The 14,323-nt window shown below is 36.9% G+C and overlaps 1 protein-coding gene across 2 annotated transcripts in view; it reads right to left on the bottom strand.

Moving 5' to 3' along the window:
* Positions 1 to 217: 217 nt before the first annotated feature.
* LOC146452125 (multidrug resistance-associated protein 1-like) overlaps positions 218 to 14,323 on the bottom strand; it is a 38,989-nt gene continuing 24,883 nt past the window's right edge. For both annotated transcript variants that reach the window (XM_085098411.1, XM_085098412.1), the window contains 13 exons: positions 14,037 to 14,204; positions 13,037 to 13,120; positions 12,584 to 12,677; positions 10,947 to 11,167; positions 10,254 to 10,766; positions 9,200 to 9,399; positions 8,162 to 8,288; positions 6,913 to 7,014; positions 5,334 to 5,480; positions 5,031 to 5,189; positions 4,324 to 4,490; positions 2,970 to 3,164; positions 218 to 2,234 (listed from right to left, as the gene is read on the bottom strand). In XM_085098411.1, coding sequence (XP_084954537.1) covers positions 2,126 to 2,234; positions 2,970 to 3,164; positions 4,324 to 4,490; positions 5,031 to 5,189; positions 5,334 to 5,480; positions 6,913 to 7,014; positions 8,162 to 8,288; positions 9,200 to 9,399; positions 10,254 to 10,766; positions 10,947 to 11,167; positions 12,584 to 12,677; positions 13,037 to 13,120; positions 14,037 to 14,204 — 2,286 coding nt within the window. In that variant the 3' untranslated portion in view covers positions 218 to 2,125. The remainder of the gene's footprint in view (positions 2,235 to 2,969; positions 3,165 to 4,323; positions 4,491 to 5,030; positions 5,190 to 5,333; positions 5,481 to 6,912; positions 7,015 to 8,161; positions 8,289 to 9,199; positions 9,400 to 10,253; positions 10,767 to 10,946; positions 11,168 to 12,583; positions 12,678 to 13,036; positions 13,121 to 14,036; positions 14,205 to 14,323) is intronic.

Here is a 14,323-nt window from a genome sequence, read left to right as displayed (position 1 = left end):
TTTTAAAGGTGAAATTGTTACTTTACTATTCTGATCTTCAAACTGGTAGACAAGAAGAATCCAGGTTATTATAATTAAGTGTTGAAAACCTAAGCCTAGAAAGAAAATGTCTTAATTTATGACCACTGTATGGTAAACGCAAAAGTCAGTTGCTAAATTGAGTAATAATCAATTAAATTTATATTGCTGTGTACAATGTCACATAAATATCATCACATTTGCACGTTTGAATAACATTTAATACACAAGGCATCCTATTTGCATTAATGTTTAAATAAAATTACATTAATGCATAAAATGACAGCACTCATACTTTGACAGACCAATAGAACCATTCTTTATCAGTTAATACAACAGTAATGGTATCAAAAATATGCCTAAACATTTGCCAACAAGTTAAAGTCACTTTCTTGACACAATGGTTTACCATAACAACAGAGTAAATTGTTAAAATACACCTCATTTGCTTATAACTCTAAAACAAGCGCACTGATCCATTTTTTACACAGAACTGCAGATAAAAAAAAATTTGGCGAAGTTACAAAAAATTATTCAGAAGAGTTCAGAGCCACCTTAAATTTTCGAAAACTTATGGTAGAGAATTATTGTGAATTATTGCTAAAAAAAAGTATTGTGGGAACAGCCCCCAGGAGAGAGCCTGTGGCAGGGTTAATCCACCGCCATTTTACCATATATGAGCCTCTTCGCCACTGCCTACAACAAGTCATTCGCAACGTCTTCAAATCCAACACAACACTTAGGTCACACTTAATGCAGCCTAAGGACACCGTCGATCCGGCTAAACAAGATGGCTTGGTTTAAAGGATTCCTTGTGAGTTCGGAATCTACATTGGGGAAACAGGGAGATCTATGCATGAGACTACACCGTAAGAAAATGCTAAATACACTTTTTAATATTGGATCTACCACGATGAACAACAACCTATTTCTCGGCATATTATCATTATGCCACATGGAGAAATTACAAACAAGACACAATAAAATAATTTAAATTAAGTTACAAAGAAAACGTTGCGAGGAGACCGAAAAGAAACTAGAAAGCTTATTTTTTTTAGCTTTACGTAACACTAACAATGTAAATACTTAACCCTTAACTAACACTAATTGCGATAATGTACAGTACCTACTATACTTACAGCATATGCTTACTATACTACGGTACTAACAAATACACTATTCAGAATACTAACAGTATCTTCACTACTTCCTTTTTTTTAACTATAGAAAGCTTATACATGATTTGGCCTTCCCAATTAATTAAGTTAGTTACATGGTGTAAAGACGTTAAGTTACAGTGGCAGTGTACGAAGTTGACTTAATGACGAGGAGATCAAACAATATATTTATAATGCTAATTTGAAAACTTACTAGAAACATACAACAGAACAATTAAAACATGTCACTGTGGTAGGTTGAACTGCTGATTCAAATTAGAATCCTCCTTGCTGACATGAAAATCGGTGTTAGTACGCTACACAAGAGTACAAACAAATCACAACATCAAAGACATAACTAATCCGAACATAGCAAGTGTTGTACTGTCTTTACATCCAAGATCAGTTGAATAAATGCCTCCTTCAAATTAATGCTTCCTATATAGGGTCAACAGAAGAAGAAACGAGGGAGTTAAAATTCGCATATATAAGGGATAAAGCTAAATAAATTTCTGAGGGATTTGTTCGCGTATTGTATGAACTAGCATGCAGACAATGTCTTGTTCTTTAAAAATAAATAGAAAAACTTATATTTGATATCCAGATTGTTACAGTAAACTTTGAGATGGCGAATCCTTTTTGGTGGGATTGAGAGTTTATTTAGACCATAACATAACGCAACATACCTTTTATTTACACACGATTACTTTACAAAGGTACAGATATAGCATAGACAGGCAGACGGACATACAGATAGCTAAGAAATATTTATTAGCGTGTAGGGTCATGTTAAAACTTAGAATATGACGTCATACACACCCCAAGTCGCAACATGTAAACTCTCTATGAAGTCACGTTAATTGCTAAATATCTAGTCAAGGTCCAATAATCCTCAAAATGTCAGACTAGTCCACACTTCTCATCTGTATGAGGAAGAGCAAGTTGTGAACTCATGCTAATCCAGCATCAAGAGCCATCTTGTAGAAAATGCCCTTTTGAGCAAGCAGTGCATGTGGTGCATCAAATTCTACCACAAATCCTTTATCAAGAACCATGATTCTACAGAAATAGAAAGTTCAAAATGTATTTGTTATTTTTCAAAGTCACCATTTGGGACAAAAACAAGCTTGGCCCTCATAACCTTCACGACAATGAAAGCCTGAAACAGACAGTGGGCAGTCCAATAACTGTTTTAGCATAAGGCACATACTTTATTCACTAACTTTGCGTTATGACTGTGGAGAAAGTACTGTAGATGTTAGAAAGGCTTCTTGGAACCCAAAAAGAAAATTCTGGCATGACCACACCTTTTTCAGATATAATAAAGCAGCAATAATTTGAAAAATTAGAACAATATATAACAGGATAGAATATATAACAATGTGTAGTATTTTTCTCTTAATTGAAACTTATTATCTCTAAAAAAAGGCGTGGGTATCCATAATTTTCTTTTCGGATTCCAACAACCCTTGCTAAGATCTGCTTTTAGCTGCAAAGAGGGAAAAGCACACCGGTGCAAAAATATCATTGTTTTAGAAGGCACCATCATCAAGAAACACAAGTTTTTTCTCGGATCACCCGCAATCCAAAGAACGTACACAAAGTAGTAAGAAAAGAAGCCACCATCCTCAATAGGTCGCCTTCACGACTATCAAGAAAGGGTCTAAGAAGGGGCAATGCAGTTGGGCATCTGTTCCAAGATTTTACTACTCTGCACAAAGAAGTCCCCCGTTCACTCTCCTGTGCAGGAAAGCAATAGAAGGCTATTATGTTTGAGTTGGAAAATCCTCATACCTAGTATAGTCCATGATGGTGTTAAGCCTGTGAGCAATGGTTAGTACTGTGCGGTCAGCAAATTCTCGCCGAATCGTCTGTTGAATAAGTTCATCAGTTTCGAGGTCCACCGCGGCCGTGGCTTCATCAAGAACAAGGACTTTACTTTTACGGAGCAACGCACGTGCCAAACACACTAACTGCCGCTGACCAACACTTAATAAAAAATAATAAACATTGACGAGGAGTTAAATCAATAAGTGGATTGCCTTTTACTTTCAGTGAGTCCCATCACCTGGTTTCTAATTGAAGAATTTAAATTAATTAAAAATTTAAATAAAAAAAATTCAAGGTAAAATTCTCCTAAAGTGAACACTCAAAAGAGACCTAACTAATTCACATTGTTGGTGGATAAGGAACAATATGAGCCAAGAAAAATATTAATTAAACATTAAAACAACATCTTCAAATGCAGCCTGATGAATTTCAAAAAAATTGAAGCAAACACAGACAGATCAGTCAGAAAAATGTGATGTTTATAAGGGCTGCACATTGAAGTATTTTTTTATACTACAGTGAGCTACTTAAAGGTTATTCTTTTTTTGCAGAGCACAACCCTACTGCGCACAATGGCAAAATAAAAATTTTTATGTTCATTTCTAGCTAACTACTGAATATGACTCAATCTTACCTGCATCTAACAACAAAACCATTCGCATTTTGCGCGGAAATCAGGGTCTTTTTCATAAGACTTGCCGTAGTCCCTTCTCAGAAAAACCAGTTTGGAAGCTTGATTTACCACTGCTTTATGAAATATCTGCAAAACCATATCTAATGACCCCATTTTCTCTTCAGATTTCTAACCACAATATCGTTTGCCAACTAACGTGAAAATTTAAAGAAAATACTATGTTTACAAATAGCAAACTTTGTGCCTAAATTTAGCCAATTTTGGTGTACCTGCAGACGTAACGAATTAGATTACTTTGTTGAATATCTCAGTAGTACTGGTCAGGAATAGTTTTCAAACATTTCACATTGGACAGTGAAAAAAAAAATTGTATGAAATGGGCTGTTAACTACTCTCTTCAGAAAGTGATTGCTGTTTTTGGCAAATGCTCTATTATAGTCTTTTTTTTTTGTTAAAAAAAATGCATAAATTACCATATTTCAAAGAACTAGCTTGGTGACCCCTTCTTTTCATTTCAATTTTGGGGCAAAAATATTTAGATTAGTAACTTGAGAAAATATGAACAAAATCTTTGGTTGGCTTTTTTTTTTGTTTCAGAGGAATGACCTTAAACCCACTTAGAATTTCCCCTAATAATTTACCCACCAATAAAAGGGACAGTTTATTTTTTTCTCTGGAGAATACCTTAAGTTCTCTCCTCCTTCACTGACTGGATGAACAAGCCCTTGTTCCAGTCCTGATACAAAGTTCTTTAAGTGACTTAATTCAAGGGCCTTCCACAGTTCCTCATCCGTGTGGCTGTCAAATGGATCCAAATTAACACGGAGGGTTCCAGAGAACAACACTGGATCCTAAGTAACATAAAAGGAAGCTCTTTTAAAGAATAATGGGGCGGAATCTAACACATCGGCTTACTATGTACTGTAAGTTACATGTGCTTAATATCTGACTTAATAACACCACCTCTCTAGCTTCCAAACAGTTAATTATTACGTCACCAGTTTATGCACACTATACCGAACGATGCTTACTTAGTCCCTGTGAAATGACGACAAGTCTTGGTCATAGATCCTGAGTCCAATCTAAGCAAAGTCAACACCATCACCAACAGTCCTTTCTTCAACCTTGGCACGTTATAGGAGCCTGTGCTTTTACTTTTGCAATAACGGTGATCTGGATTGCAGATCCAGGGACCCAATACTAACAATATCAACACCATAAACAGCAATTCCTTTGTACAGTCTTTGCAAACTGTACATGACTCTGGTTGTACCTGTGGAATGATAGCAAGTTGTGATCACAGATTATGGAGTCCAATCTTGGCAATACTAATGCCACCTATAACAATCTTTCCTTCAGTCTTTGCATGCAGCAAGTGCCTACGTTCTAACCTGTGGAATGATAGTAAGTCTTGATCGCAGATCCTGGAGTCCAATCTTGGCGATATCAATGTCATCTATAACAATCCTTCCTCCAGCTCTCTCCAGAATACGGAACAGAGCTAAAGTCAGCGTAGACTTGCCAGCTCCTGTGCGACCTACAATGCCGATCTGAAAGTAGGACACAATGTCAGTGCACACAGCCACAAGTAATACATGTAGTGTAGTCTGAATAATAACCTTGCAATGAAACTGCAGTTATAATTCATCTGAATTGTTATAATATTTACAAACAAAATTTTTGGAGGGCAGCACCTTTTCTCCTGCTTTAATATCACAGTTTATTTGCTTGAGGACAAGTGGTAACCCTTCTCTGTATTTTAAGTCAAATTCTTCCACTATAATATTTCCTTCACCCGGCCATTCATCAGGGGGTCGACTGTCGTGTATGATCCACTCAGCCTGAAAAGCATTAAGCATTGATAGCAATTTGACTGATGCCACTTTGTAACCTAAAACTATAACTTTTATGAGATACAGCAGCTGGTGATGAATGGGTAGAGGCAATTCTAAACTTATACACAAGAGACAACCTTTTGATTACAATATTGAATTGTCTATGCTAATGATCAGAATAGGCTAAAAACATGAGTGGTTCACATGTGAACCCTAACTGTCAGCCTAACACTAACCTACCGCCCTGGAACGGTGAGCGTGAAATCCCCGATTAGAGTTTGATTCGTAAAATATATACAGCCCCACACATTAATTATTAATGCGTGGGGCTGTGCAGAACTTCTGCCAAACTCATGAGGTTGTTTAAAACTTGCCTAAATTTTCTCCGTGGTAGCCAAGTTGTAAAGAAGCCTGACAGCTTGACTGACTGAAGCCCAACAAACTGGGTTGAACATATAACAGTCAACATCAAACTAATAGTGTTGTTGCTTGAATATGACTGCCAAAATGGTTTGTCTCGTCTTTGTTTGGCTGAATGTGCATTTCTCCGAAATCCACATGGTTTAAACAGATAAGGACGAGGTCCAACATCCACGCCAGTTTCTGAATTTCACCAACATCACTGTCATACAAATTACCCTCAATGGCGCAGAGAAAATCGCCTCCGAGGAGCTACTATTTCCTCACATGGCCATGATAATTACAGTGGTATTCCCAATTGCAGAACGTTTGTGTTCCCCCAGTAATGTCATGAACAGTCGCTATTGTTTTGGCTGGAAGTGAACTTTTCAGAGTAAACGTCATTTTTCTCCTTAAATATTTCAATACGTCATTTCCGACTGCTTTGAACCCGTTATGAAAGCGAGGCTAAGTGCAAAGCTTTTATTAAGAAAATCGGTTTTCATTCATATGCGAACAAAACTAATTGTCACATGAAAAGCTTTCCTCTTAGCCTTGATTTCATAATGAGGTTCACAGCAACTTGGAAATGGCCCATTGGCCAAAACTGTTTTAAGCACCACTTTTTATGTAATATGAGGTAAACTTAAGTTTGGGGCTTTATTAGCCCGAAACGCAGCGAACTCATAAAACAGTATGAACCAAGGTAGGCAACTATTTGTAATAACCTTGTTAATTTTTTTCTATGCATTTATGTGAAGATCAGTTGCTTAGTTTTGAGATTTTGGGTGGCCTCTTCACAAGGAGGAAAAATTGCTCAGAGCTTAAAATTATGTTAAATAACATAAACAAAGGTAGGAGAAGAAACTTTTTACCTTTGACTTAAGCATGGAAGCTGATATGGATTTGCTGAGAATATGTGAGCTGAGAGCAATAAATCATTAGCAGGAAAATGCCTAATTAGAGTTATAGGTAAAAAAGATAGCCTGTCCTTTGAGCTGTTCCCTGCTTTTCGCTCAAAATAACTTAATTCAGTCACCTCAGACGGTGTCTCTGAATATTCCTTTACTCGCTCCACAGATACAATGTTTGTTTCCAATTCACTGCTCATACGCACCATCCAGTTGAGTGTTGATGTTATCTTGGTAATAAAAGAAAAGAAAGAGTTTAAGTAATACACAAGGCAACCCAGGACTGTGTAAGAACTTTGATCAACTTGATCACCCCGTATAAACCATAAACATGCATAAATCCCTTATTTGTAATGTAGATCTGTAATGGCAACCTTCATCACTGATGTGGACCTACCTGACACTGTTTAAAAAACCAAACTACTACTAATATTATTAATAATTGACCAAACCTACTTCACAAAAGGAACAATTGACTAGAGCCTTAATGAAGTTTGTTCAGGCACCTTTGTTAGCAGAAACTTTGTTTAGTTGTGTTTACTTTTTTTGTTCCAGGGATGCGCTGAAACTCACTCGCTTATCTCACTTGACTTAATATGAAATACGTTTCCTGTGATAGGATTTCTAAAGGAAACAATGTTCCTTCCAAGTTCAGAATTTTTCACTTGTGTTTAAGGAATAAGCCTTTGCGCTTTGCTTCAGTGAACGTGTGACTTATCTTTTAACCTTGTTTTCTTCAAAACACTCCAAAAGCCAGCTCTCATTATGTTCATATATATACATAATTGTGTCGTAAGTGTTACCACTTAGTGTAATCCACAACATTACAACTCAAAATATTTTACGAAGTTTTATGTTGAAAAATTATGGCTACTTTACCAAGCAGGCGTTCTGCAAACACGGAAACCGAACAGTTGTGCTAGGAAACAATAAAGTCGAATACACGAGGAATTATAGTAAAAGAACTTATTCGTCCAAACATCTGAACGGTCAATGGAAAGCTATCTAACGAATTTGACTACTGAAAACTTTTGCAATTTTTCCACATGCTATCTCCACACAAGTCTGTTGTCTAGAATATTTAATAAATACCCAATATTCCCTTGTTTCCACACTTGACAGATAACAAGGCATCCACAAATCAATTTCTTTGTAATGTGGCACAATAAACGTCTGGAAATTCCGCATACACTGTACATGTATGTAAGAAAGCCCCTTTGCTTCTATTCAGCATAAGTTAAACACAAATTAAGTGTGTAACATACATGCTGATATCTATCTGATTGAAATTTTAAATTAACTTATTGCCAACTTCAGTTCATTTCGTTTTATTTAATTAACACACACAGAAGCTCTGTTCTGACAAGGCAAACCTACCTGAAGGGCATATGTGATAGACAAACCAACAAGACCACTCTGCAGAGAATCACGGTTAACGACAGAAAACAAAGCGGCAAAAAATGTGATAAGATTGCCAACCAACTCTAAATGAACTGCCAGCCACCTGAAATTACAAGCAAAAGGTAAACATCATTGCCTGCAGTTTGTCAGAAGTACAAGGTGAAGTAGGGGTCGCTCTTGGGAAAAGTCAGCAACTTTGCCGAGACAAAAAAAAAAAAAACAGAAATGCGAAACCGCAACTGGAACGCACAAACGTGCGTCAAATTATTAGCGTCGCACTGGGTTAAGAAAAATGTCAGTGATTACACTTTGCACAACTTAACTGGACCAGATACGAATCTCATTCATTGTTTTCGCGCTGTCGTCCCATGCTTTACAGGCACCCTTGCTTTCAATGCGGTCAAAATTCTCGGCCAATAATCTTATTAACGTTTTCTCCTCGGTGAGTTCGACGTGATCTGGAGACGGCGATGCGAAGGGCTCACTTGGCTCTCAGTTGTTGCCTCTCCAGGACTGAAAATTTGGCTGACGTCAGGATAAAAATATTGGGAATATTCCGCACTGCCACGGAAAAAAAAGGGGGAACTGCGACGGGTTGTAATAATTGTGCACTATTTACTGACAAGCGATGACAGTTACCACTGTGATGGCTATTGTTAAGCCCGAGCTTTCCGAAATCGGCCTGCCCCACCCAAGCACTACGGCGTCTTTGATGTTTTGGCCAATTTTCAAAGCTTTTGCGAACCAGAAAAGTTAGGGTCGCATTAGGCAATGCGCCCCGATGACAGATTTTTACACCAAAGTGACCAAATTCACACCAAACTTTGCCAAGTGCGACCCATGCCTAAGTGCATGACTAAAAATGGAATAAAGGAAATCTCTCAAGTTACACTAGTCACAGTGCAGTTGTAGTGAAGAGAGCAAAGCCTGCACTGGTACGTTAAGTACAACAACTGGATCTTTTGGTTATGAACAAATACAACATACACAATTGTACGTAGAACTTTGTTTTACCTGTTGGACGACACTGACGCGTAGTATGCGGACTGGTTTTCATCGGCTATGTTGTAGTTAAGATTGACAAAGCGCTGCTGCTGTGAAAATGCCCGGATGGTGGTTGTCCCATTGATTGTTTCCAGGAAGTTGTTGTATATCGGTGAACGGCTGACAGACTCAATCCTCTTCAGCTGGCGAGAACTTGCCACATACACTCGCTACCCAAAAAGACACACAATACATGCAGCCAACACAGGTCTACATCTACATTTCATTTCGTAGGTAAAACCAACTTAAATATAAATTTGAAAATTTAACATAATAATAATGAGAAAAAACTATAATAAAATTGTAAATAATTTATGTATAAATATTATAAATATAGAGGAAAATATAATAAGAATAAAAATAAAAAATAAATTATATAATAAACCTGTAAATGATTAGCAAAACTAGTTTTAAAAGAGCCAGTTACTGATTTAGAATTACAGTCAATCTACATCGTGTGAACAGATTTTTTTTTAATTCAAACCAAATTTTGAAAATTACAAGTCAGTTTTGAATATCAACGGTGAGATTTCAGAGTTCCTGTAGGATTACCCTTGTTTATTGATGATAAAAAGCTATGAATGTTCCGAAAGCATAAGTGTTTAAAATTAACAAAATTAATTGTTTCCTGAGTGTTTTGAATTTTTTTTTTTTCAGTTAATGCGTCTTTTTTCGGAAAGATTCCAGAGAAATCTTCAAAATCCATTCAAATGCCAGACACTACAAGACAAAATGAATATTTAAAAACGTGAATCTTAATTGTGGGTATTCTATGCATGACGTTTATGTGACTTGGTCTCAGTGCAAGGGTCATACCCTGATATTACACACTGCAGGGTTTAAACTTCTGAGGAAAATTAATGAAATTCTTTTTGCCATAAGCTACAAAACATAACTGCATGCAGTCTTAAACCTCTACGCATGTTGGAACAGAACCTCATTTTCTTTTCTTTTCTTTTGTTTTATTGCTATTCATATCCCAGAAACATTCTATTAACCAATCTAACATAAAATGAATCCATACCTGGACAAAAATATATAGAGCTCCTAACGGGATAATGACTGCCAGAAAGATGGGTGTTACAAAGCTGATGGTAAACATAGCACCAAGAACTGTAAGGAAGGTTCTAAAAAAGTTGACTAAAGTCCTGGGAACCATGTCATCAATGCAACTGATGTCTTTTGAAAAGCGATTCATAATCCTCCCTTGAGGGGTTGTCTCAAAAAAAGACATGGGAGAGTGCATGATATTGACCAGCATTCTTTGGTGGAGGTGACGGGAGGCAATTCTGGATCCAAGTGCCATGGCGATGGCTCCAAAGAGCACAAACACAGCTTGTGACACACCCAGTGCACCATAAACACCAAGATAGAGGTCACGCTCTTTATCTGAGGTTACACTCATAGAGCTCCACCTTGCAAGCCAAATTCCTGATGCAACAGAAGCACCTTCACCAATAACGATGAAGAGAAGGATGCATACAGATAGGAACACTGTCAGGGACTTGCAATACTCCCAGAACACTGAGAATTTCACCTACAAAGAAGAATGTAAAAGAGTTGTTATTTCAGTAGGATGATTTTCCTCACATGCAACTGAGGTTATATGTATAGATAATAATGTTGTGGCCCAAGGCGCTCTTATAGCCTGTGTGTGTGTAAATATATCAACCCTTTACCAGGGTAACTGAAGTACAATAAAATACAGAAAACTTACCCTTCCAGTTTGCGATGTCTCTTCTTCAATCATTCTGTCCATCTGGTCCTCGTCTGGTCGGGTCAGTTGACCATCCAGATCAGCAGTATCAACAGTTATCACTGACATACTGTCAGCTCGTTTTGGACCAAGTGTTACATCAAGGTGGCTATCCATCCTCTCAAAACTGTGCGCTGTGGTCAAGTGTCCATCTGTTACCTCCATCTCTTCTGTTGTCTCAGCTGTTTAGTTAAACAAGGATACCTCTTTCACTTTCTTCATATTATTAACTTTCCTAAATACAGTCAAACCCCATTATTACAGACACTGTTGAGGCCAGAACAAGTGTCCACGAAAACTGTCCGTAGTAACGAGTGTTTGTAGCTGGTGTCTGTAAAGTGGGGTTTCACTGTATATCTTTATGTTAAAGTGAATAATGGTGATTTTCCTTTGAATATGCAGTCAGTGTCTTCATGGGTAACATGATTACTATAAAATGTTAAAATTAACTTCAATATCAAGTTTAAACTTTTCTTATAAACTTCTTTAACTTTGAAAAATTTCCTTTTGGACATAAAATTTCCAATAGAATACTACTGGCCATTTCTTCAGCACATTTGGAACATTATTTGCCTTGATCACTAATGGAACTTTCAACAGAGCATTTAAACACTAATAAATAAAAGATTAGTTTATGGTAGGTTTGAACAAAAATCAATTTTTTTATATATATTCTACAATGGAACTACAGGGTTCGTACTCTTTTGAGCTTTTGAAAATCCATGACTTTCTATGACCTTTTCCATGACTTCTCCAAGTTTTCCATGACCTAAATTTGACCATTTTCTTGGAAATCATCTTTGATTTTGGGTATGTTTTTACTATTTTCTTCGCAAAAAAAAACCCCAATTTATTTTGTACTTTTTAATAAACATCATTTTCCGTGACCCACACCTAAATTCCATGACTTTCCAGGCCTGGAAAATGAAATTATAAAATTCCATGACTTTCCAGGTTTTCCATGACCCAACGAACCCTGCACTATCAATAACTAAGAGTGTTTTCATTGAGGGACTATTGGCTGATAGTTGCCCTAGGCACAAAAATTCTATGTTCTTAAAACTAACACTGTATTCCAAAGTCCAACCCGGACTTTGTCAAGGAATCTCGGCAACAAATGTTTGTTGACTAACAAGAAAATGGTGAAGTTGAAGGGACAACCACTCATAATCTTGGTTATGGAAGCTGTAACTCTCAGTCATTGTAGCTGATAAAACCCTTCTCAACAAAGCATTCCACCAAGATTGGTACATCAAATGCTCTATTCCTATACTGAGCAGTCAAATGCATTCAAGTAGCAAAGGGAAAGGACAGCTGCAACCTCGAAATCTTTGGACTTGGCGAAGGAAGGAAGAGGAAAAGAGGGAAGCCATTATGATAGAATATGCCACAGGGGTCTAACATCAAACCTTCAACGCAGTAAGGAAAAACATGGGGAAAGAGATGGAAGGTAACTGTAAGGACCCTATGCCACGTGATCAAAGCAACTCCACACTGAAACATAATAAACTACATGACTTTGTATAAAAAGCATCTGGAAAGGAACAGTTTGGTCATGAAGAATGTAAACTTAAAGGCAGGAAAAACCCAACACTTACTGTCTCCCAGCTTTGTTTGTTGATCTGTTGAATAGGTGCTGAGAAACTCGGCAAAAGCACCTTGGTTTTTCACCAGCTCCTGGTAAGTTCCAACCTGAGTAAGACATGGTAAGGAAACATACGTTGTCCATATCTCTGAATAGGGCACAAGTCAGTGGAACCCATTGTGCCTAGAGGACTGAAAAGCTTTTTCAAATATTCCAAACGTGACACTAAAAAACCTCTTGAGCAGTAGCTCATTGGTAATAATTTAAAATTCTGTGCTGCACAGTCAAAGAACTTTCTTAAACCTAGCATTGATAACATTAACTGGTAAACTTGAGTTATGCCGCATCTCTCTGGTTGTAATATTTCCTTCCTAAAACTGTAAAACTCACAAGGAATGTAAAGATTAGATATAGATCCTTTATATTCGCTATCATGCCCACTAATTAAACAACGAGTAACACAAACCTCTGAAATCCTGCCAGCTTGTAAAACAATTATCTGATCAACTTGAGGAAGGAAAGAAATCCCATGAGTGACAAGGACACGTGTCTAGTAAAACAAAACAAGTTAAGAAATAACATAGTTGCTATGAATGAATTATATACGTGGTACTAAGAAGTTCTTCAGAATCTGGCATATTCATGTCATTGTAAAGTGTTATCATTATCATTGTCATCACTTAACTTTAATAATTACATACACTTTATTTGGTAATGCAGGTTGCAATTTGGCAGCCAAAAGCTGATGTGGACCTGCCTAAAGTAAACTAACAAATTCACCAAAAAGAAAATATTAACAAAAAAAATATGTAACAAATTGCGTGCGCATGTGCATTTACATATGTATGATTAAGAAGACTAAAAGGAGAGATAATTAAGAATAAAAATGAAGTCAATAATAATAAAAGGATCCATTCTTGTTCATAATGAAAGAACCTTCTTTATCGAAGGCTAAATTGCATGACCCACCTACTAGATCAGCTATCATCTCATCCAAAAGCATAAAGACTTGCCACAAGTTGACTTCTTATATAATTTATTGGGGTGAACTGATGGAGATTTGGGTGCTAAAGTGCATTTTAACTCACAGAAAAACATTTTAAATGGGATTTTAACCCCCATTAGTTAACCTGTGGTTAACAAATTTACTCTACGGTTAGGCTCAATCTCAGGTTAGTTTAATCTGGGTTTTGAACAACTGGGCCCGGATCAGACTCTTGAACAACAGATTGGAGGCTTCATGGTCAGTGTGTTCTGTTGTTAGATAGGAAATTTAATCTGCAATGACTATCTCTACTCAGGCATATAAAAAGGGCAAAACGAGATCAGTGAACTGTCAGACAAATCTTACATTATTTTGACAGAAGCATTAATTTCTTATTGTCCTGAACTGCTTGAAATTAGCACTCTTGATGTCATCAGTGTCAGTTTTACAAAATTTAACGCTGTTAACTGTTTTACTGTACCTTCTTCCGAAGCTTTCCTCTTGGTCCTATAACTTTATCAAAGATATGTTTTCCTACGTGTGAATCTACAGCACTGAGCGGATCATCCAACAGGTAGATATCAGCATCAAAATACACTGAACGAGCCAAGCTCACTCGCTGTTTCTGTCCCCCACTCAGGTTTATACCCTAGACAGAGTTTTATAAGACACAATATTATTCTCAGTACCAAAGACCAATAATAGCACTAGGGGGTAATTAGAAATTTTGCACACTAAATACACACTGCCACTGCCAGCTGTGTTACA

Source organism: Pavona decussata, unplaced genomic scaffold (genome assembly GCF_977016875.1).
Source record: "Pavona decussata unplaced genomic scaffold, jaPavDecu1.1 SCAFFOLD_381, whole genome shotgun sequence".
NCBI classification, from domain to species: domain Eukaryota; kingdom Metazoa; phylum Cnidaria; class Anthozoa; order Scleractinia; family Agariciidae; genus Pavona; species Pavona decussata.
The sequence above is the reverse complement of the archived record's forward strand: the minus strand, read 5'-3'. Positions and strand labels throughout refer to the sequence as shown.